General features: G+C 38.0%; 1 protein-coding gene across 1 annotated transcript in view; it reads right to left on the bottom strand.

The window, feature by feature from the left end:
• Positions 1-1,871: 1,871 nt before the first annotated feature.
• REEP3 (receptor accessory protein 3) overlaps positions 1,872-23,128 on the bottom strand; it is a 42,868-nt gene continuing 21,611 nt past the window's right edge. Inside the window, exons 5-7 of the mRNA XM_023754621.1 lie at positions 15,890-16,025; positions 6,519-6,664; positions 1,872-5,838 (exon numbers count right to left, since the gene is read on the bottom strand). Coding sequence (XP_023610389.1) covers positions 5,782-5,838; positions 6,519-6,664; positions 15,890-16,025 — 339 coding nt within the window. The 3' untranslated portion in view covers positions 1,872-5,781. The remainder of the gene's footprint in view (positions 5,839-6,518; positions 6,665-15,889; positions 16,026-23,128) is intronic.

Below are 23,128 nucleotides of genomic sequence, written 5' to 3'. Positions count from 1 at the left end.
ATTGTTCAGTAACCAAAAAGAAATCCCAGCAGTAATGATACTAAAAGAATCCAAACATCTGGTAAAAGTAAAGATGTTTTTATTAAAGCAAAACTTATTTTCCTTAAATTGTTATGCTATCCTACTTGGATATAGGCATTGTGAAGAAACATAACAGAGATACTATGTACAGTAGGCACTAAAAGAATATATATTTTTAAAAGTATGTTTTTATTGATTTCAGAGAGAGGAAGGGAGAGGGGGAGAGATATAGGAACATCAATGATGAGAGAGAATCATTGATTAGCTGCCTCATGCACGCCCCCTACTGGGGATAGAGCCGGAAACCCGGACATGCACCCTGACCAGGAATCAAATGGTGACCTCCTGGTTCATGGGTTGATGCTCAACCAAGCCACACTGGCCGGGCTCAAGAAATATTTTTGAATGAAAAAGAAAATTGTTGCTAATCGGATTTGTACATATGCCAAACACCATACTTTCCTTTTTCTTTCTTCCTCCTCTTGTCCTTAGTCTGGAACTGCCAGGCCATCGAAGGGTAAATGTGACTTTCCTGCTTTTATTGAGCAGTCTTTTAGCATCCTGTACTTTCAGTACCCTATACTTATAGTTATCAATCTTGTGCTTTAAAATTTCAATTTGAAGCATTATCTTATAAAAAGCAATTTAAAAAACATTATCAGAACCAGACCATAAGGAGACTGTTTCAAGGCTAGAATACTGATAGGTAGATAAAAGGGCAGAATGTTTTTCAGGGAACAATGAATCAGTCTCTGACATTTTTGTTCTATGAATCTCTCAAGAACAGTGAACCACTTTAAAGGGAGAAAAAAAAAACCACTGGGAAAAAAATGTCATAGTTCATATATCCATGTGCTCTTTAGAATTCATTTTTTAAAAAAAATTTATTTTATTGATTTTTTACAGAGAGGAAGGGAGTGGGATAGAGAGTTAGAAACATCGATGAGAGAGAAACATCGATCAGCTGCCTCCTGCACACCCCCTATTGGGAATGTGCCTGTAACCAAGGTACATGCCCTTGACTGGAATCGAACCTGGGACCCTTGAGTCCGCAGGCCGATGCCCTATCCACTGAGCCAAACTGGTCAGGGCTAGAATTCTTATTTACATTTCTAACTTCTTTGGATCATCACAAGGATATACCTCCTAATAAAAATGAAACTACAGCCCTAACCGGTTTGGCTCAGTGGATAGAGATCAGCCTGAGGACTCAAGGGTCCCAGGTTCGATTCCCGTCAAGGGCATGTACCTTGGTTGCGGGCACATCCCCAGTAGGGGGTGTGCAGGAGGCAGCTGATTGATGTTTCTCTCTCATCAATGTTTCTAACTCTCTATCCCTCTCCCTTCCTCTCTGTAAAAAATCAATAAAATATATTTTTTAAAAAATGAAACTATAACTCCATTTGAAATACTTCAGCACACATTATATACCATAATGAAGTAACACAAAGGAACTTTTTAACACAGGATTTCCTTCTGAAGTTTAAATGTGAGGCAAACAGACGTATGACTTTACAACAGATGGAACCCCAGAACCTTCCCAGGATACGTAAAACTGAATTTTGTGTTATATTCTATGTCTGAGACTTCTAGCCAATACAAATTGATGGCTAGGGTTTCTTTACTAATTGTTTTTTCCTATCTTCTCTTTCCAACATCCAAATTTAATAATTCAGTGTTTCTTTTAATCCCCTGGATGAGCATTCCAGAATGTATATGATTTTCATAATTTGCTCTGTGATTTATAATCTTAAATGTGTGCATATGCTGTCTATTCTTCAATCAAATCATAATAATAATCAATTCATGTAACCCAACATATGTACTCTGACAAGAAAGAAAACCAAATCGTCACTAATAAAACAAGTTTATTTTATATTACAGTTTTCAAAAACCACATTTGTAAAATTACCCCTATATTAGGTCTAAAAGGTAGCCTTTACAAAGAGTTTACAAAACTACTTTCTCTTAACTATTAAAGTACATAGATTTAAAAGGTTTTAGAAGAAAAAAAATGTTAATTCATGGTAAACATTTAAAGAATTCTTACACATTAAATCTGTAGGATACCTTAGAAGGTTATGTTTTAAAAAACAGAGAAAAAAATGTCTTTCCCTTTCAGAAAACTTTACTCTTAAATTATGTTTATTTAAAAATGTACACTGTGTATTATACTGACAATGATCTTCCCAGATTTAACTACTAGCTTACATTAATAGTAGTGAAATACTAATTACTTATTAATTACTAATTAATTAATTACTTAGCTTGCAAGTCAATCAGCCCATATAAGAGAAAACAGGAAATTGCTTTCTAATACATATTAACTCCTTAATTTTCCTGATAAAATCAAAATCAAAATTTAGTCTATTACAATTAAACACACAGATTATTGATATTAAAGATAAGAAAGTATTGTATTATTTTGAATAACACAACAGTTCAAGCATTCCGGAAGCATAAACTGTTATTTCAAAAGGAAAAAAAATAAAAGGAAGGAAAATATATTTGTTTAACCACTGTCTTACAGAAATTTAGAATATTTACATCTTTATAACACTGTAGAAATCTTTGGTGGTGACATATGGATTAAGTTCCCTGAAAACACTTTAATAATTTTGTTCCATCAATCTGTGTAGTCAAGTATTCATAATTAGTAATGCCGGCAGTATCATTTTCTAGCCAAATCCACATACATATAGTGAAGTGTGTGGAGGAAATCTTATGCAGGTCGTAGGCGGGTTTATATAATTAATTACTTAGCAAGTAGGCTTATTTCTGGCTCATTTTTTATACCAGAAAAATAGAATAAACTAAAGAACAAATCAATTCTTACATCTAAGCAAACTCTGGAAATAGTTAATATTAATGAACAAGTTGAATGCATATATGTTAAAATGGCTACAATTTCTGGATAAACTTTAACAGCTACCAAAATAGTGCCCTAAATAGGCTTGTGCAGCATGTGATGCCCATTCACACCAAGTGGTAGTGGTGGGAAAACAAGGCACTGTGGTCTAGGGATAAATTTACCTCTTCTAAAAGCAGTAGACTTATAAGCAGAGAAACAAAACTGTCCTGCTCAACCTTAAAAGAAACTAAAATGTATAAGCCTATTATACAAGGTTCAAAGGAAAGGGCATGCTAAAACACATAAGAGAAAAGCGCCCTGGCCGGTGTGGCTCAGCGGTAGAGTGTTGGCCCAAGCACAGAAAGGTGCAGGGTTTGATTCCCGATCAAGGGCATGTACCTGGGTTGTAGGTTTGTTCCTTTGTGTGCGGGAGACAACCAATCCATGTGTCTCTCTCAAATTGATATTTCGTTCCCTCTCTCCTCCTCCCTCCTTCCTACTCTCTTAAAAAAAAAAAAAGTTGAAAAGAAGCAACATTTAAGAAAAGGAGAGGAAGGAAATGACAGGAAAGCAAAATTACATCACTGTATATAAGGATGTAACCAGTACAGTAGAAATACATCAGAGGAAGCATTGTAAGTGTGAAGAGACACAATTAAACAGAAGGATTTAATTACCTCTATGAAACTGGTGTTGTCTTTGATTAAACGTGTTGATTCTAGAAGTGGAGAGGGATACATAATTCCTCCAGTTTAGAAAAGTACGAGTTTACCATGACTAAAGAATAGGTATAATAATGAAATTATATTTGAAAATGATAAAGTGGTACAAATCAGCCCCAATAGATAATGTTTTTGATACACTGTCCTTTACATGACCTTGTCAGGTACTTTGAGATGACACTACCTTTGCACAGGAAAGCAAGGTGTAGCATTTATACTGATAAGTCTAGGACTATGCAATATAAATACACTCTCTTTTCAAGAGTTTTCATCAGAATTCATAGGAATTTTGAATACAAATTAAAGTTTTTCCAGAAACTAAGAGGCTAAAAATTAGTCAAGGTAAAGTAGATGAAAATACTCATAGAAATAAACTTTAGGAGAAAAGACGTTGAATGAATTTTTACTTGGTGTTATGTATCAAGAATGTGAGATAATCTAGAAAAAATACATATTTTAATATATATTTTAAAAAATGTTTTTATTGATTTCAGAGAGAGGAAGGGAGAGGGAGAGAGATAGAAACATCAATGATGACAGAGAATCATGGATTGGCTGTCTCCTACATGCCCTCTACTGAGATCAAGCCCGAAACCCTGATTTGTGCCCTGTGGGGAATCTAACCGTGACCTTCTGGTTCATGGGTCAATGCTCAACCACTGAGCCACACCATTGGGCTAGAAAATATTTTAAGACTTGTATCAAGAGAAGTGTCTGAATTATACTAAGGTACTCCTGAGTAACCATTCTGTTCTCTGCCAACACTCTGAGGAGGTCCGGAATATACACTGTCAGCTGGCTTCATTTCTTAAAAGGTAGAAAAGTCAAAGATCTTACAAATCTCTTTTTTTCTTTTGGACAAACAAGTAGAATCCTCAAGTAAATTACCTGAACAAGTATAATTGTACAAATTTCATTACTGATCACTAAAACCATCACCAGAAATATACTGACTTGGAGTTCATAATGCATAGCTATGAATGCAGGCTAAAAATGCCTTACAGTCCAGTAACTCAAAAATAGCTTGGATTAAAAAAATGATATTTTCTAATATCTATTCTAATAGCTTCTAATACATGAGATTAATGACATCTGTATTTTGCATTGGCAACTATCTTCAGGAAATTATATCAGCCAGAAAAGAAGTGATTCAAGTGATTTTAGTTAATGCCAGATTTATTCATCAGAAGCACATATAAGTGCCAAGCTTGTGAATGGATTGGCTAGATATTTTCATTAGTTAGAAGAAACCTAAGTGCTATACTGGTCTCTGACTCTATTTCATAAAAGCTACTACTTTTAAAATCTGAGAATGTAACCAGTGTTAATAAAAAACATGCTGAGTTCAACTACAATGTACAGCTAAATACAGAAAACTAATAATTAAGATAATTTCTTATCTTTAAATGAGATAAGAACAATTAGTTATATTTTTCTACTAATAAAATCAAGCAAATTTAACAAATGAAACCCACAGGAAAAAAGATGACATCATTTAAGGCATAAATTTGACATATCAGAATCCAACAAATAATAAAGATAGTGTCAGTAAAACTTAAAATGTACAGTCATAAAAAAAGTAAACAATTTTCAAGTGTGCAAAACTAGTCAGGAATAAAAGTGCTATGTGGATACCTGGTTTTCAAATATTTGTTTTGAAAACTTTCAGTTGATGGTGGAAAAACTATAAAGTGTTTAAAAAAAGTAAAAATTTTAAAGAATATGTAAAACATACTTTATCTCACATCATGCCCTTGTGCTATCACTGCTGGATCAGAGGCCTATTTAATGACTATCCTCATGTGATAGCTATAACATAAATGGAGGTAAACAATACAATACCACAAAGGCCGATGGATCTTGAACCATAAGACGACTTTTTTCAAGTATACTGGGTTTGTGTGTCCTCTTAAATCCCAGGCACTTGATGTTGTTGATGAATTTGAAAACAGATTAACACAATTTTCTATTCTTTCTGATATATATATGTATTGCATAACTACCTTTAGTAGTCAAGATTTAAAAGTAATTGTTAAAGAAATAAAAATTATTTAAATTAACAAAAGTAAACCCTACCACCGCCACAATCTAAAGGATTACTTTAATATGTAAATCCTGAACATAATGTTAGGAAAAAAAGTTGATACATTAGCATAATTTGTCTTGGGATACGTGAAGCGCACATGATTAAAAATACACCTGCGGTCTCTTCTTCACTTTGTATTTTAGTGACCCATACCGCACCTGAAGAGAGAGATGTGTTGTTATTGCAAATTAGATGGTTATTTTTTGAAATGATATAAGATTTAATAGTTCATAATCAGCATAAGAATTTTTTAACTTTTCTGATATAGAGAATCAATTATCCTGTAAGTGTGTATGCAAAAGACAACAGTATTTATATTCTAAAAAATGTAGTTGGTTCTATGTTGAATATATGCTGTAGATTATTATCACTAATAAAAAAAACACTAACTGTTATTATTTATGCTTTGCTTGGTACATTGCTCATAGTAATCTGAGGCCATTCCCTGGAATCCTCCATTGCTTTCTGGGCACATGGACAATATATAATTATAAACTTTTACTATTTAATCCTCATGTAGGGTTGCTGGTTCAAAACAGATCTATGTAGTTAATCTTGTTAACTGCTTTCTTTGCTTATGGGTAGGGCTGGAACTGGGTATTTACCACAACCATATCATTCTCTATCTGAGAATGCCATTTTCTACGTGTAGTGGAAGACTAGCAATTTCTAAATTTCCAGAGATCCTACTATATCTGATCTGAATAAAGAATTTAAAAAATAACTGGCTCTACCATCCCAATCCTTCACTTATGGACCATTAACATCCTGAATGATAATGCAACAGGGAAATCCTTTCATATCAATCATTGGGAAAACAACTCTGTAATTGACTAACCTCTTTGCGGACTTTCATGGTTTTCACAGATTTCATGCTTTGCGATCTTCGAAGCCCTTTGTGTGTTAACATCTCATCATCTGAAAACGGCCCATCCGCTTCTTCATCTGTTTTCTCATCTCCGTCTTTCAGCGGAATTCCATAACCTAAGGGAGTTGTCGAAATGAGCATGTTTTGGTAAAAACATACCAGTCAGAACCACCTCTTAACTGCAGTTCTCTGCATGGCCTGCATTTGTCCGGTTACTCCTCCCCTTCCTCATCTGGAATGTGCTCCCGACTCCTCGGCATTGATCTGTGCCTACTGCACTATTCTACATGAAGCTCACATTCATTTCTTCCAGAAAGTTTTCCCTGACCATTTTTTTTTTACTATGCATTTTTCAGAATAAATAAAAATAATTATTTTTGAGTAGGTAACACATTTATCTTGTTCAAAAATCAAAGAATATAAATAGATATATAGCAAAAAGTCTCTTCCTGCCCTTTCTCCTTTTCATGAATTCTAAATAACCTAAGCAATTGTGTGTTTTAGTCTGTCATTTGTACCTTTACTTTAATTAGGAATTTAGGGTTTTCCCCATCCCACGTGGCAAACCTTTTGTCAAGACTTGGAATGGTAGGGTGAACTTAAGGACTCATAGAAGACCCAAAGGGGCTAGAATTTTGGGCAGGTGCACTAGGAGCAGGTGATAGAGATGTTGAACCAACACTGTTGTAGCTGCTGAGATAGAACCCAACCAGACAGGCTACAGTAATTAGAAATACCACAGGCTATGCTGGCAGATGTCAAAGAAAAGAGGCGGCATCCGGAAGGGCAGGAAGAGATTGTGGGGATGTGCGAACAGGCTGCTAAGTGTAGCTGCAAAGGCTTAACGTTAGCAAATATGCAAACATCCAGGCAGTCAGGCTGACTGTTGTCAGGAAGCCCGAGCACCTCCTGATGCTGGGATTCAGGGACAACAATGTTCCTATTCCTGAAGCAGATGGTCCCAAACGTTAGCAGACTATTATGAGTCACCTGGAGAACGTGTTAGTTAATACCCGGATTGCTGGGCCTGAGGTGGACTGAGAATTACATTTCTAACTAGTTTCCAGGTGATGCCTATGCTCATGGTCTAGCAGTGGTTCTCAACCTTCCTAATGCCAAGACCCTTTAATACAGTTCCTCATGTTGTGGTGACCCCCAACCATAAAATTATTTTCGTTGCTACTTCATAACTGTAATTTTGCTACTGTTATGAATCGTAATGTAAATATCTGATATGCAGGATGTATTTTCATTGTTCGCGACCCACAGGTTGAGAACCGCTGGGGCCTACACTTTCGGAAGCACTGCCTGGATGGAGCAAAGGAGGGGCCCGAGTCTAAGGCAACCAGAGTACTAGGTAGGTTATAAAGACAAAGGTGAGTTTACAAGGCCCATTTCAAATTCACCTATTAAAAAGGAACATAAATACCTAAATCTTACGGAGAGAAAAATGCAGCAGGTTTTTTCAGGATCAGAAGGGGATGAGAGATGGATTGCTTGTGTGTGAAGAAAAAGATACTAAACGTTATTAATCTGCTCTCACAGGACATGTGTAACTTGAGACTCACTAAATTGTTCATAAGCTTCTTAGTCTGGTAATAAGACAAACATGTTTGTATATTGAGCTAGTACAATTTAGGCTGCCAGACTTCTAGACTAGAAATTAGGAAGGATTCAGGAGTAGAATCAGTCATTACTGAGGTCAGGATCCTTAGTTTCGCTGCAGCAGTCCAACAAAGTATGTTTTAGGGAGAAGAGAGAGCATGTGCAAAGGCACTAAGACAGGGGGAAGCAACTGCTTGGAAGAGCTGTGAGGAGGCCAGTGTGGCCCAGGGAGGGATGGGTTGGTAGTCCTGGGGAAACACTCCCAATGCAATATGGGGGGGGGGGAGGGGGGGGAATGTACATATAGAAGCAAACAAAGGAAAAACATAAAAACGTACTCATTGTACATCTACACAATGGAATACTACACTGCTATAAAAAAAAAAAAAAGGAATTCTGCCCTGGCCGGTTTGTCTCAGTGGATAGAGCGTCGGCCTGCGGATTGAAGGGTCCCAGTTCGGTTCCGGTCAAGGGCATGTGCCTTGGTTGCGGGCACATCCCCAGGGAGGGGGGTGTGCGGGAGGCAGCTGATCGATGTTTCTCTCTCATCGATGTTTCAAACTCTCTATTCCTCTCCCTTCCTCTCTGTAGAAAATCAATAATAATATTCTTACCATTTGCAACAGCATGGATGGAACTGGAGAGCATTATGCTAAGTGAAATAAGCCAGTCAGAGAACGATAAATATCACATGATCTCACTCATTTGTGGAATATAATGAACAACATAAACTGATGAACAAAAACAGAACCAGAGTCATAGAAGTATTGAATAGACTGTCCAACCTATGAGGGAAGGTGGCGGGGTGAGGGGGTGAGAGATTAACCAAGGGCTTGTATGCATGCATATGAGCATAACCAACAGACACGGGAATGGGGGGTGGTGGTGAGGGCATGTGCTGGGGGTTGGAGGAGGTCGGGGAGAGGTCAATGGGGGAAAAAGGAGACTTATGTAATACATTAAATAATAAAGAACTTAAATGAAAAAAAATGATGAACCCATTGAATCTCTTGAAAATGGACTTTTAGGAGATTTTAAATTCATTTTTCCTTTTTTAAAAAAAAATTTGCCAATTTTTTTTTTAATCCTCACTAGAGGATATTTTTTCCATTGATTTTTAGAAAGAGTGGAGTGGGGTGGGGAGAGAGGGAGGGAGGAAGAGAGGGAGAGAGATGTAGAGAGAAACACTGACTGGTTGCCTCCTGCATGTGCCCTGACTGGGGTCAGGGATCAAACCTGCAACCCAGGTACCAGCCCTTGTCTGGGAATCAAACCCATGACCCTTCGGTATTCAGGCTGATACTCTAACCACACAGGCCAGGGCCAAATTTTTATTTTAAAAACTGTATTACTTCTATAATTGGGGAGAATAGACCAGAAAAAATGTTTTTAGGTTGTCATTTCTACATTTTTCTCTATTGCTACTGCTTACATAATATTCCTGGTCCCAATCTAATAAAAATAAGGTAGAACAGAGAATGAGGAATGAAGAGAAAGAGAGGAAGAATCTGTGACCAGAAAGTTCTCTGAGGCCCCAGATTGAAGCACAAAACTACAGTTCAAAAGACGTGGCCCTTGCTGTTTTAATCCCCTCTCCTTTTATATTAGGAATTGGAATGTCATTCAAAAGATGATATAAATCTTATTTCTGTATTTCCTAATTTTACTTTAAAAATCTTATCAGCTTTCTAATTACAGTTTCAGGAAAAGTGATGACTTTTTTTTTTCTCCCACAAATATTTTAAAAATTCTACATGGGAGGCAGTGTGTTAAATCATGGTGATAAAATGATGAAAAAGACACAACTGTCATTTTCTACCTTAAGAAACTTACAGAAATAGACTCTATTGGGCATTAGAATCCTATAAGAGATGCCACAAATGGAAGATAAGGACAAGGTGCTATCGGAGCAAATAGTAAGAGAGCTAGCTCAGCCTGGGGTTGGGGGAAGTGGGTTGTGAAGGAGGACTTCTTGTAGGAGGTGGTGAGTAAGCTAAATCCTGAAAGGCTCATGATTCTATACAGCTAGCACATGATGGAGTGGGAACAGGCCCAAGGAGCTAATGCACCACATGCTATTGAGTTTGGATTTCATCAGAGAGCAATGGGGAGCCACTGAAGCATGTTAAGCAGAAGGGTTATATGATTATATTTGGATTCTTTAAAAGATTATTCCTGCACTTTGGAGAATAGTGGAAAAGATTGGAAACAGGGGGGTTACTGCAGTATGGTAGGTCAGAAATGACAAAGTCCAAGGAGTGAGGACAGAGAAAGTAGCCAACGATGGGAGGTAAAATAATTAAGTTAGCAACTTAGTAAACCAATCCCTCCAACCAAGAGAGGAGTCAAGCCAAACATCCTCACTAAAATATGCATTTTATCCCCCTTAATACCTGGAAATGAGTATGTATGAAAATTCTGTTGTGAGTGCTAAAAATGATGTTAGTCAATGTTATGCGAGTATTTAAAAGTCTTTGGAGGAGGAGAGGGAGACCTGAGATTATGAGAGAAACCCAAATCTGGATGCTGAATTGAGCAGGAACTCAAGGAGTTAGCTGGCTGCGTGGTTTATGGGTCTGCCAAGCCCGGCCAAGGTAAACTGGTGGGGTACTGCTGGTGTCATACAAAGCTGATGCTAAGGTTGGCTGCTTTAAATCATCAATCTAGACTGGAGAGAGCCCTCAGTATGGTGCCTCCCATGCCTATTCCTGTGGAGTGGTGACTGGGGACCAAAGAATGAGGAGCCTGTGTTGCCCACCCTGGGCCCGGGGCTGCAGCTGTGTGGCTGGCTTCAGCCCACAGCTCTGTAACCATTTTAGAAAACTAGCAGATCCTTTTGCAAACTGACCTGGTTTTTATTCGCAGTTTGTACATCTTACAGTTGGCATATTTTAAGTTTTCTCTCCTTAAAATGGTAATAGCCAATATTGATCCAGTACTTAGCATGTACCAGGCACAGCTCTAAACAGTTTCCATGTATCGATGTAAGTGCAGAATCATCGAAAGTTTGACTTGGAAGGAGCCTTAGCTCTGGTGGTGGAAGGAACCCTGGACACATGTGAGGAGAAATGAGCACTGTGTCTTCTATTAGCTGTGAGACCCAGAGTCATGCCTTTTCCCAGGCCTGCTTTCTTATCTGGTAAGGTGGTGAGAGATGAGACGATGAATAGTTTCTATGTCAATGCCAGCTCTGAGCCAGCTGCCCGGGGCACTGTGTGAGGTGGGATTCTGGGCCATTGTGGGAAAGTGCCACAATCCACTAGCAATGTCTCCTGGCATGGGCATGGGAGTACGCTTGTCGCCTATTTGCTACCTTTGACTAAAGCATCTCTAAGGTCCTTCCTGCTCAAATGACTTGAATTCATAGCTTCAGCCCAATTGTCTCACTAAGTGTAGCCTCTTTATAAATTAAAAAGAGTAATAGCATGGTGAAGGCCTGGGGTGAGTGGTGGGCCAGAAGGTGTCACTGGGGGAGAAAGGGGACATATGTAATACTTTCAACAATAAAGATTTTTTTTTTTAAAAAGCTGTTTGGCTTGGTGGATAGAGCGTCAGCCTGCAGATTGAAGGGTCCCAGGTTAGATCCCAGTCAAGGGCACATGTCTGGGGTTGTGGGCTCAATCCCCAGTAGGGGGTGTGCAGGAGGCAGCTGATCAATGATTCTCTTTCATCACTAATGTTTCTATCTCTTCCTCTCCCTTCCTCTCTGAAATAAATAAGAGTATATTACAAGATTTTTTTTAAAGTAAACATTTGCTTAGGAACCTTGGATACCCCATTTCTGTCACTAAGTATGTAGACTTTAATAAATAATTTAATCTCCTTTAAGTCTCAGTTCATTCATCTACAAAATAAGGATAAAATACTTAACCTGCATAGTCATCTTAAGGATTAGATAAATATATAAAGCACCTAAAACAAACAAGGAATCTCTTTATGCACTGGTATTGAAACTGAATGTTGAACCACTTGTAACTAATATGGGAGCAGCAGGTTCTTTGCAGAGAAAATATTTCCACCTATCAAAACATGGTGTTCTCTCAAGGGACGTGAACAATCATGTTCAACGCATCCATTGTCTTACAGGAAAGCATTTGGAGGAAGATCTTTTTTCCCGTGGCAACAACATAAAGATTTGAATGATTTCATCAAAGCAGGACTTCTTTTGATCAGCTAACCTCAAACTGCCTAGAGCAGGCCATGGTGAGTTTGCAAAGGGGTCCCGTTTTGTAGATATTTGAGTTTGCCTGTGTGAACAAACAGAGCTTCTGAGGTAAATGTATTGATTACATGAACCAGTAAAGACTTTCCACACTTAAAAACTAAGCAATTTGTGTGTTGTTTTTTTTCTTGAGGAATTTTGGAAGTAAATGAAATAGGAAAAAATGCATGATAAAAAAATTTAGTACTTAATTATTTTCAAAAGGGAAAGTGCTGTTGTTTTATTTCTGATTTTGAGTGAAAGGTTGACTTTTTAAAAAATCATTAAAATTCTACTACTTAGAGCTAAACACTGTTAATATTTTAGTAATATCCTCCCAGACTCTCTATTATCTATTGTGTATATTATAACACAATATAATATAACACTATTGGTGCAGGATTATAATACACACACTGTTTAGCTGTTATTGTTTAGGTAGCCCAATGCAAGAAATTAGTGCATGGCGGGGGGAGGGTGTCCCTCAGCCCAGCCTGCACCCTCTCCAATCTGGGACCCCCCAGGGGATGTCCGACTGCCAGTTTAGGCCCGATCCCGCCTAAACCAGCAGTCAGACATCCCTCTCGCAACCAGGGACCGCTGGCTCCTAACTGCTCACTTGCCTGGTCACCCCTAACCACTCTGCCTGCTGGCCTGCTCGCCCCCAACTGCCTCCCCTTGCCAGCCTGCTCGCCCCCAACTGCCCCCCCGCCAGCCTGTTCACCCCCAACTGCCCCCCTTCTGGCCTGATTACCCCCAACTGCCCCCCACTGCCGGCCTGCTCGCCCCCAACTGCATATACCCTTTTATTAGTATAGATTCCCCTATAATCTGGTTATATTTTCATTTCAGTAAGTATAGACTGACCTTATTATTTTTCATGGCTAATAAAGCACCTTTTTGCTTAAACATTTCTCATAGGTATTTGGTTTGTTCCAACATTTTGTTACTACAAACAATGAGATGAACATACTTGTACATACATCTCTGAACACTTGTCTGATTATTTCCTTAAGGCATATTTCTAGAAGTTTCTTGTTGAGTTAAAGGGATTAAATTTTTATAGTTATTGCCAGACTGTCATCCAAGAGGATTATTCCACTTAAATCTCTCATAAAAAGTATACGAGAGTGTTTGTTTCCTAGCATGCTTGCTGTGGTGGTTTTAACACATGTTCTGACACTTTTCTCTTCGGACACTGGCTCTGAGCCAGGTAAGGAGTCCAATGATCCTCAGAGACCATGGAGAGAGAGAGAGGGAGAGAGAGGGAGGGAGAGAGAGAGAGGGAGGGAGGGAGGGAGAGAGAGAGAGAGAGAGAGAGAGAGAGAGAGAGAGAGATATGCTGGAGAAGCTCCAGCTGTTTTAGCTACCAGCTGTTTGACTCTTTTTAGCTCAAATGTGTAAGTGAAGAAGCCTTTCACATTATGCCTCCAGCCCCAGCTGCTGTTTGACTATAGATGTACAAGACCCTGAGCAAGAACTGCCTTACTGAGCCCAGTCACCCCCCAGACTATGAACAATATAAATGACCATAATTTTTTTAAAAATCACTATTTGGTGCCCAGCCAGCGTGGCTCAGTGATTGAGTGTTGAACTATGAACCAGGAGGTCGTGGTTCAATTCCCAGTCAGGGTACATGCCTGGGTTGCAGGCTCAATCCCCAGTGTGGGGCCTGCAGGGGGAAGCCAAATAATGATTCTCTCTCATCACTGATGTTTCTATCTTTCTCTCCCTCTCCCTTCCTCTCTGAAATCAATAAAAAAATATATTTTTTAAAATCACTATTTGGAAGTGATTTATTATTACATAGCAACACACAACTGGAATAGTTACAACACAGAACACTATTAATTAAAACTTTTTGCCAATCTGGTGAACAAAAATTACTATTTGAGGCTAAATATCCTTTTCATGTATTAATTGGTCAGCTGTATTCTTTGATAAAGTTGCCAATAATTGGCTTGTAATTAAAATCAGGCCCTAACCGGTTTGGCTCAGTGGATAGAGCATCGGCCTGCGGATTCAAGGGTCCCGGGTTCGATTCTGGTCAAGTGCATGTATCTTGGTTGCAAGCTCCTTCCCAGGCCCTGGTCGGGGCTCATACAGGAGGCAACCAATCAATATGTTTCTCTCACATGGATATTTATCTCTGTCTTTCCCTCTCTCTAAAAAATCAATGGAAAAATATCCTTGGGTGAGGATTAACAACAATAACAAAAAAATCAGCATACCTAATTTTTAGGGGCATATTAAGAAAAAGCCTATATTAGAAACTACTTTTACATTATTTATGTATTAAGAATGATGGTTCAAAGTTCAATGGTTCCTCATTCTTAAAGATATTACAACCTTAATCAATGGCCAAGCCTATCTCTCAGATATTAGTCACCAACTTTGTGAAGTTATTCATTCTAAGAACTCAGAAGAAAGTTCACTATTTTCCTCTATAAGAAGAGACAGTTATTTTATTTTTCAAACCAGTTTAATTATTTTTAAAATATTTATTTATGATTTTAGAGAGAGAAAGGAAGGGAGAGAGAGGGGGGAAAGCAGAGGGGAGAGGGAGAGAGGGAGGGAGGGAGGGAGGGAGGGAGAGAGAGAGAGAGAGAGAGAGAGAGGGAAACAACCATTTGTTGTTCCACTTATTTTTGCACTAGGTTGATTCTTGTATGTGCCCTGACCGGTGATTGAACCCACAATCTTGGCATATTGGAACGATGATCTAACCAACTAGCCAGAGCCAAATTAGTTTCAATTATAAAGGATGATTTTTAATCTTCCTCAAAAGAAATCTCCTAAAAAAACAAGATCATCAAGTAGCCTTGTACCTTATGGACTTAATAATACATTAATAAGTGGTCCTGAAGATCTTAGTTTTCAGCTGAGCCTTGAACTAAAACTTTCTTATATGTGACAAAATGACTAAGGAACTATGTCTTTTTATTTATGTGTAATATAACATTTTTTAGTAAAGTTTTAGATATGTCAACTATGACATGCTCATGACTTACATTAGAATATGCCTACAAGTTAGTTCTTGAACTAGAAATACATGTAATTTCAACACATTTTCCATTGGAGTAATCCTATTTTCAAATTGAGTCATCTTTTGTCACCCACTTAAAACCTTTTATCTTGTGAGTCAATATACTTATTTGTTCAGAGTACTTACAGTAAAGAATGTTTAACTATGAAACTCCTTAGATGTCACTATGGTTTAAGGAGAAGGAGTATGGATCACAGGTCAGAACTAGTACTGATGGCGGGTAAGTGAGGGTAACCACTCCCAGAGCTTCTAAACATTCATGGCAGCACAAAAGGCTACCGCTACTTTCTTAGTTGGATTATCTCCAGAGTCAACAAAAGGCATGCACTAACTACAGTTAAGGGTAAAGCTCAAAAATATAAGCTTAAAAGGAAATTTTGTCTACCCCGATTCAGAGCTACCAGGGATTATCTTACTACCCATCCTGACTCTCTATCAAACTGTGAAAGGATGATATATTAAAGCAAAGAAGCGCACCTGCAGACTCACTGGAGGCGGCTTTACTTTTCTTTTTTGTCTCTGGTGGAGGCTGGAATGGTCTCTGCCTCACGTGCTCCTCCCCGGGGATGGCTGTCAGGTCGTGCATGCTGAAACTCCGCAGTCGCTCCGTGATCGCTCCTTGGCTCTATGGAACAGAGAAGCGACAGATCCCAGAAAGGAAAGTACAGCTCAAAATGTTTAATATGCTTACATGGGACATGTCCCCCAACACTTGATCATGAAGCTTATTCATTTTATTATGAAACTTTCAGAAAAGTTGAAATTATTATAGAGTGAACACCCATATGTCATTTGCATTTTTCTTTATTTTCTTTATCCCATATCTATCATTTATCTATCCATCCAACAATTTTTAATGCACTTTAAAGTGAACTGTAGATATCAGCACATTCCATCCCAAACATGTCACCTTTATATTTAATTTTAAAGTGTAAAAAACATATAGAGCTTACCCTCAGAGTAAACAGCACCCATAATTTTGCTCTCTCTTATAACTATCATTTGGGGCTTACGCTTATGATTCAGAAGACATTTTTAAAGTAAGAGCGGTACTATTGTAAGCTAAACTACGTCAGGAGTGGTAATGTCTCTACCCAGAACAGGGTAAAAAAAAAATTTAAGAGCCTAAGAATCTTGGATACAAAATGACATTCAGTTAATGAATTCACTCTCTGGAAAGGCATATCTACTACTGTGAAATTTGACTTTGTCATGTTAACAATATGGTAGGCACTGAACACGTGGATATTTAAATTTAAATAAACTAAAATTAAATAAACTAAAAATCTAGGCCCTTAATTGCACATTTCACAGGCTCAGCAGCCAGACACATGTAGCTAGTGGCTACTGTATTTGATAATGCAGATGCAGGACATTTCCGCTGCTGCAGAAAGTTCAATTATTACATCATTGCACAGCTTGGAAAGGGCATTTCTGAACCTTTTAGACATAACTAGATTTCCCCTTAAAGTATAAAGCTTTGGAAAGAGAAAAAAAGATTTCTAAATTTACTCATTTTGAAAATTTACATAGCACATAGATGACTCATTTCTTATGTATAGCTGAATTAAAAATATTCTTTTGGTGGATTTTTACACTTCTTTCTCCTTCTCACACATGTCAATTTATGACTGCCTCTAGTTATAAAGTTACCATAGAAATTTGTCCCTAATGGTTTATCTCTAAATTTCAAAGCCTAGGTATGGCACTATGAACATTTGAACGTTACTGCTAACATGTATTTTATCCTGAGGGAAATGGTCTTGATTCAGCTACTCTTGAGTTTGTGATATATTATGTTAAAATCAAATGCCTTACCCCACTTAAGTTTTGCAGTTCTACCATATTTTTTTGAGTTTGAAATTACTTGATTACAGGGTCTATATCTTCAACAAAAGTAACTGGGTTCCACACATTTTTTAAAACATTCTTGGCATGGTTTAATTCATTATTCTTTCTTCCTCCTTATCAGATATCAGTTACTTACTTCAGATATCGGTGACTGCAGATTTCAGACAGATACTAAAAGGAAGTGACCGCCCTAACCTGTTTGGCTCAGTGGATAGAGCGTTGGCCTGCGGACTGAAAGGTCCCAGGTTCAATTCCGGTCAAGGGCATGGACCTTGGTTGCAGGCACATCCCCAGTAGGAGGTGTGCAGGAGGCAGCTGATCAATGTTTCTCTCTCATCGATGTTTCTAACTCTCTATCCTTCTCCCTTCCTCTCTGTAAAATATCAATAAAAATATATTTAAAAAAATAAAAATAAATAAAAGGAAGTGACCAATGCTCTCTGAAACAGATGCTTGGTTTTCTCAGAACTATCAATGTCTTTATTTTGTCTTTGTATTTCTGTGCCCTCTCTTAGAAATTCTTGACTTTTTACCTACTGCCAAACAAATGATAAAGGTCATATGCATCCATGTTACCCTCTACCCGACTCAGGTGCAATTTCCAAGGCTGGCTGTGATGCCCAAACAAGCCCTCCTACTCAAGAAAGTACATCTCAGAATGCAAATGAGTCAAAGTGCCACTGAATCAGTCTAGCTTTATATGGTCCACAAACTTTGGTATCTTTGGGTATAATCAACTAATCACTTAGTACAAGTAATTAGTATAATCAACTAATTACTAATCACAAATGAACCCACACATTGTTAGTTCTGTTGTGCTGTATATATTTTGCCTCCAAAACAAGATTTTAAGAAACTAGGTAAGATGAATAAACCTTTGGCTTCTTCAATTTTCCTAATGTACCTGATATGGTACTGATACTGACATACTGAGCAGGTAATAATTAAACTATTCTTTTTATGCCTCTTCTTTTTCATTACTCTTAAAAACAAAAAGGCTAGAGAGAGGGAGGGAGAGAGAGAGAGAGAGAGAGAGAGAGAGAGAGAGAGAGAGAGAGAGAGAAACATGTATTTGTTGTTCCACTTATTTATGCATTCATTGGTTGATTGTTGTTTGTGCCCTGACCGGGGATCGAACCTGCAACCTTGGCATATCAGGAGGACACTCTAACCAACTGAGCTACCTGGCCAGGGTTTTTTTTATTACTCTTGATTGCTTGAGTTCTCTAAAGATAGGGGCTTGTTTAAACATAAACACTGGTGTTTTTATACAGAGGTTAAATGCAAACTACAAGTATTGCCATGGGTATCTACATGGGTAGACTATACCATCCATCAGAGGTTTGTTTCAGGTTTAAATTAAAGGTGAGCAAGGACCAACCCTGAGGTATCTGGGTAATCTACTTACAGCAAAGATTTTAATGTAGCTTGAGTAACCAACCCTACAGCCCTAATTATTATCAATCTCTTCAAGGTTTCAAGAAAGGCCAGGAAAAGCAAATAGAGGCTGTACACCACCTTTGAGGACTCCCAACACTTCAACAGCCATTATCGTTTCAAAAAATCTTATTTTCCCACTGTATATTTTTTAATGGGCCCAGAATAGAGTTAATATGGAAAGAGAAAATTAATGCAGTATTGTGAACTCAGAAAACATTATATAAATTGTAAGCATCCAGGGAAAACTCTAATTATAAAATAATCACACCTAGATGCAGACCTATTCCCTCTAATTTTTATGTCTTTAGAACAAAAAGTCTATTAAGAAAGAAATTATGTTTGTAATAAAATAAGTGGAAATACGTCCCCTCTACCTCAGATTTCGAAAGCATATGCATAGTATGATTACAAGTATGAAGTATGGTTATAAGTAGGGAAAATAAGCAAAAAATGAACAGGATAATGTTTAGGCAGATGTGATGAGTGATTTTTCCCCTTTTTTCCCCAACAATTTCTTTAATATTGCAAAATTAGTCATAGAGGGTATAAGTGAAGTTTTAATTGTAATGAGATGCATAATAAAAATTTCAATAATGTTGCCCTAACCGGTTTGGCTCAGTGGATAGAGCGTCGGCCTGCGGACTGAATGGTCCCAGGTTCGATTCCGGTCAAGGGCATGTACCTTGGTTGCAGGCACATCCCCAGTAGGGGCCGTGCAGGAGGCAGCTGATCGATGTTTCTCTCTCATTGATGTTTCTAACTCTCTATCCCTCTCCCTTCCTCTCTATAAAAAATCAATAAAATATATTTTTAAAAAATTTTTCAATAATGTTTATAAGCTTACAACAATCTTTTACAGAACAATTCTTACCATACTGTTCAACAATGAATGGCCAGTAAGCTCTATTTCTGTTATCCTTGACATACTACACTGTAATGCAGAGAAGGCAAGTTGCCAGGTTTTAGGGAAATCTCTTTTCCCTATGGACATTCATCAATTAATCTGATCAAGTCTAAAATAGAACTGACTGTATTTGCATTAAGTGAATAATGTATTTTAGTGGTTTTAAGGTGAAAAAACATATTTATCAAAGAACATTTATAACGGAGAAAAACATACAAAAGAAAAATTGTTTGTAATCTACCACCAAAACTACCTATACCTATTTAAATATCCTTTTAGCTTTATCGGACTCATCATACTTTCTCAACTTCAGCACTACTGCTACTTTGGGTTGGATAATTTTTTGTTGTAGGGAAACTTTCCCGTGCAGTGTAAGATATGAAGTAGCTCCCTGATCTCTCCCTCTTGGATGCAAGGAGTAGCATCCTCTCCCTCAGTTGTGACAACCCAAAATGTCTCCAGACATTGCCAGATGTCCCGTGGGAGGCAAAATCAACCCCCTTGAGAAACACTCTTAGAGATATAAGAGGTTTTAGAGGTCAAGTTTCCCCCCTCTGTTTTTACAGGTAAGAAAATTTATACTGAAAGAGATGAGTGCAGATGATTTGCCCAAAAATCTCATGGCTAATTTGTGGCAGCATCAGAGCTAAAAATGGCAGATGAGTTGACTGCTATAGAATTCCATGTTCATTATAACATTCTGCTTCCTAGACAATAAGGAAATAGCATGGCCATTTTTCCCCATTGTCTGAACAACTGCCTTCTTTTTAAAATTGCTAATAAGCAGCTGAATATCCACAAATCTTTTCACAAACTGAAAGCCACTAAAACAGACAGCAAGATGTCAGGATCTCTGACCTAATTCTGAACACTTGAAGTCAATTAGAGATCATCAAGTTTACCTGTAAGGCTCTAATTTCTGTGATAATCGATTTTTTGAAAATAATATCTGCTAAATAATTTACCAAAGGCTGCCAGAGAAAATTCTAAGAGATGGTTAATGTGACTAACAGTCTCATTAACTTGTCCTTCATCCGGCAGTAGTGCTGTTCATCTGTACAAAAGCCACCTGCATTTTTCATGTGAAAATCTACGGAATACTGAACACCCTCAGCAAAATCCTTGAAGGTCCTTCATATGTTTATGCTTTGCTCAGCCAAAATAAACTCGTACATTGACCTTGTGAACAGATGCCTGGTAATGAGGTCATAGAACTGAGTAACATTTTCAGAAAATTGCTTTACGGTGTAATAAATGCTCTGTTAGATTCCTATTTTAATCTCTAACAGGCTCAGGTGGTTCAACCGAGGAAACCTAGTCAGGGGCATTACCAATAGTTAAAGGTCACACCAAGAGTCCAAATATTTTTAGCCTAAAAGATATATTTTAAGAAACTATATGTTGTAAAATTTTTAAACAATTCTCAAACCTAACTCCTGGCTTTCTTGCAGTTTCTCCTCAAACTTGACCTATTTTCCTATTTCAGTTTCAATTTATTCCTCTGTATGAATTGTCTGGTTCAGTGATTCTTCCATCATGGTGTCTTTCTTTGACATCTCCAGAGATGAAATTAATTTCACCTACTTTAAAAGAGGCACAGTACAACTTGAGGCAAATAGTGTTACTGTGATGTTATGTTCAGCATGTTTAATGAGTATTTCTAATGAATAAAATCCAGGATGGTTGAAGCCAACCTTCCTGTGCTCACATTGAGAATGGCAAGGGCCACCTCACAGTGATCTTGATAACAAAAGGATCATGAAATCACAAAGGGAAAGTTCCATAATGAATTCAAATTATGGGATAAGTGTTTATCTAAGTGGTCACTTAGATGATTTTATGCTCTCTGTTTCCTGCTTTTGAAGGGAGATGTTTTTAAGGCTTATATATATATAAAAACAAACAAACAATGAATCACAAAACAGAAATATAGGTATATGATTCTACAGAGAGGTATTTCTGTGAGATAACACTTATTTTGACTATGCAATTCCTAGTTGTTGAGTGGTGGGACTCCTGGATGACCTTTTTTATTAGACATGGGAACCAGGAATGCATTTTCATTAAGCAAGATATAAAAAGCAAATGTACTTCTTCTACAAGAAAAAATAATCCTTAAATAAGCTGGAAATATTGCTATTTTGGTATTTGCTTATATCTCTACTAATAAAAAACCTTCAGAAGCCAATAATAGGGAAACTGTACTAAAGTGCTGATAGATAATAATTAATAAGACTTGTCTTACATGTATAGTGTTATATAGTTAACTAGAGGCCTGGTGCACAAAAATTTGTGCACTGGCGGGGGAGGGGGGGGAAGAGTGTCCCTCAGCCCCACTTGTGCCCTCTCACAGTCTGAGACCCCTCGGGAGATAACCACCTGCTGGCTTAGGCCCGCTCCCTAGGTGGCAGATGGCAGGCCCGATCCCTCGGTGCCTGCCCCGCCTCCCCGGGTCGTGCACATGGCAGGGCCGATCCGGGGGTTGGGGCACCGCCCCGGGTCGGGTTGTACACGGGATGCCTGGGCGGGCTGGCCGATCACTGCTGTACTGCCCGGCCACCCTGGGTCGGGTCGCACACAGACGCCTGCCGCCCCGGGTCGCAGATAGCAGGCCCGGATGGCGGCAGGGCAGGGGGGATGGCGCTGTCCTGCCATGCCTGCAGTATGCAAATTAGCTGCCATCTTTGTTGGCGGTTAATTTGCTTATCACGCTGATTAGCCAATGGGAGGCGTAGCAAAGGTATGGTCAATTACCATGTTTGTCTATTATTAGATAGGATGTTTCCACTTAATTATCAATGTAACACTTCTAGTATATAATGTCAACTTTTTATCCTGTTAATCCTATTAATTATGATACTTCAGCTAAAGATCACCCTGAAAAAAGAAGGCCCATTTGACATTTTATATCCCTTCACCATTGCTATTATATAAAATCACCACTTAACTAGAATATTTCCATAGCATTAATGTTTTAGTTCAAAATAACTAAGTTGAAAAAGCCGAACTCAAAAGCTAGAATACTATTTAGTCTCAATTTAACTTAATAGCAACAAAATCAAATTTTCCCCTTAATTTTGATAGATACATGATATTTCTGTTTATTGGGTTCCTACTATATTTTGATAAGCACTGTGCTTTTATACATGCCCTCACCAATGGGTATATTATCCCTGTTTTATACATGAAGCCACTAAGGAATACAGAAGTTAAGTAAATTGCTGACGGTTATTTAGAGAGTCATACTCAGCACTTTTGGGGTTTGAAGCCCGTTTTCTCTGCATACACTGCACACCAAAATCAATTATACTATCACATTTAAAATAAACCACACTAATTACTACATGCAAAGGAATCCAAAAGCCACAATGCAAGTTTTCACAGAAGGCATTCATTTGATAACTTGGCTTGCAAAACACAACACATGACATTAGTAGTGGCTAAGTAAAATCTCAAGTTTTCCATGCCTTATTTTGAATAATCAGTTACCTCAAATTGGTTGAAGTAGGGGTGCAGAAGTAAGCCAGAAATCC

Source organism: Myotis lucifugus, unplaced genomic scaffold (assembly GCF_000147115.1).
Source record: "Myotis lucifugus unplaced genomic scaffold, Myoluc2.0 scaffold_62, whole genome shotgun sequence".
NCBI classification, from domain to species: domain Eukaryota; kingdom Metazoa; phylum Chordata; class Mammalia; order Chiroptera; family Vespertilionidae; genus Myotis; species Myotis lucifugus.
The sequence above is the reverse complement of the archived record's forward strand: the minus strand, read 5'-3'. Positions and strand labels throughout refer to the sequence as shown.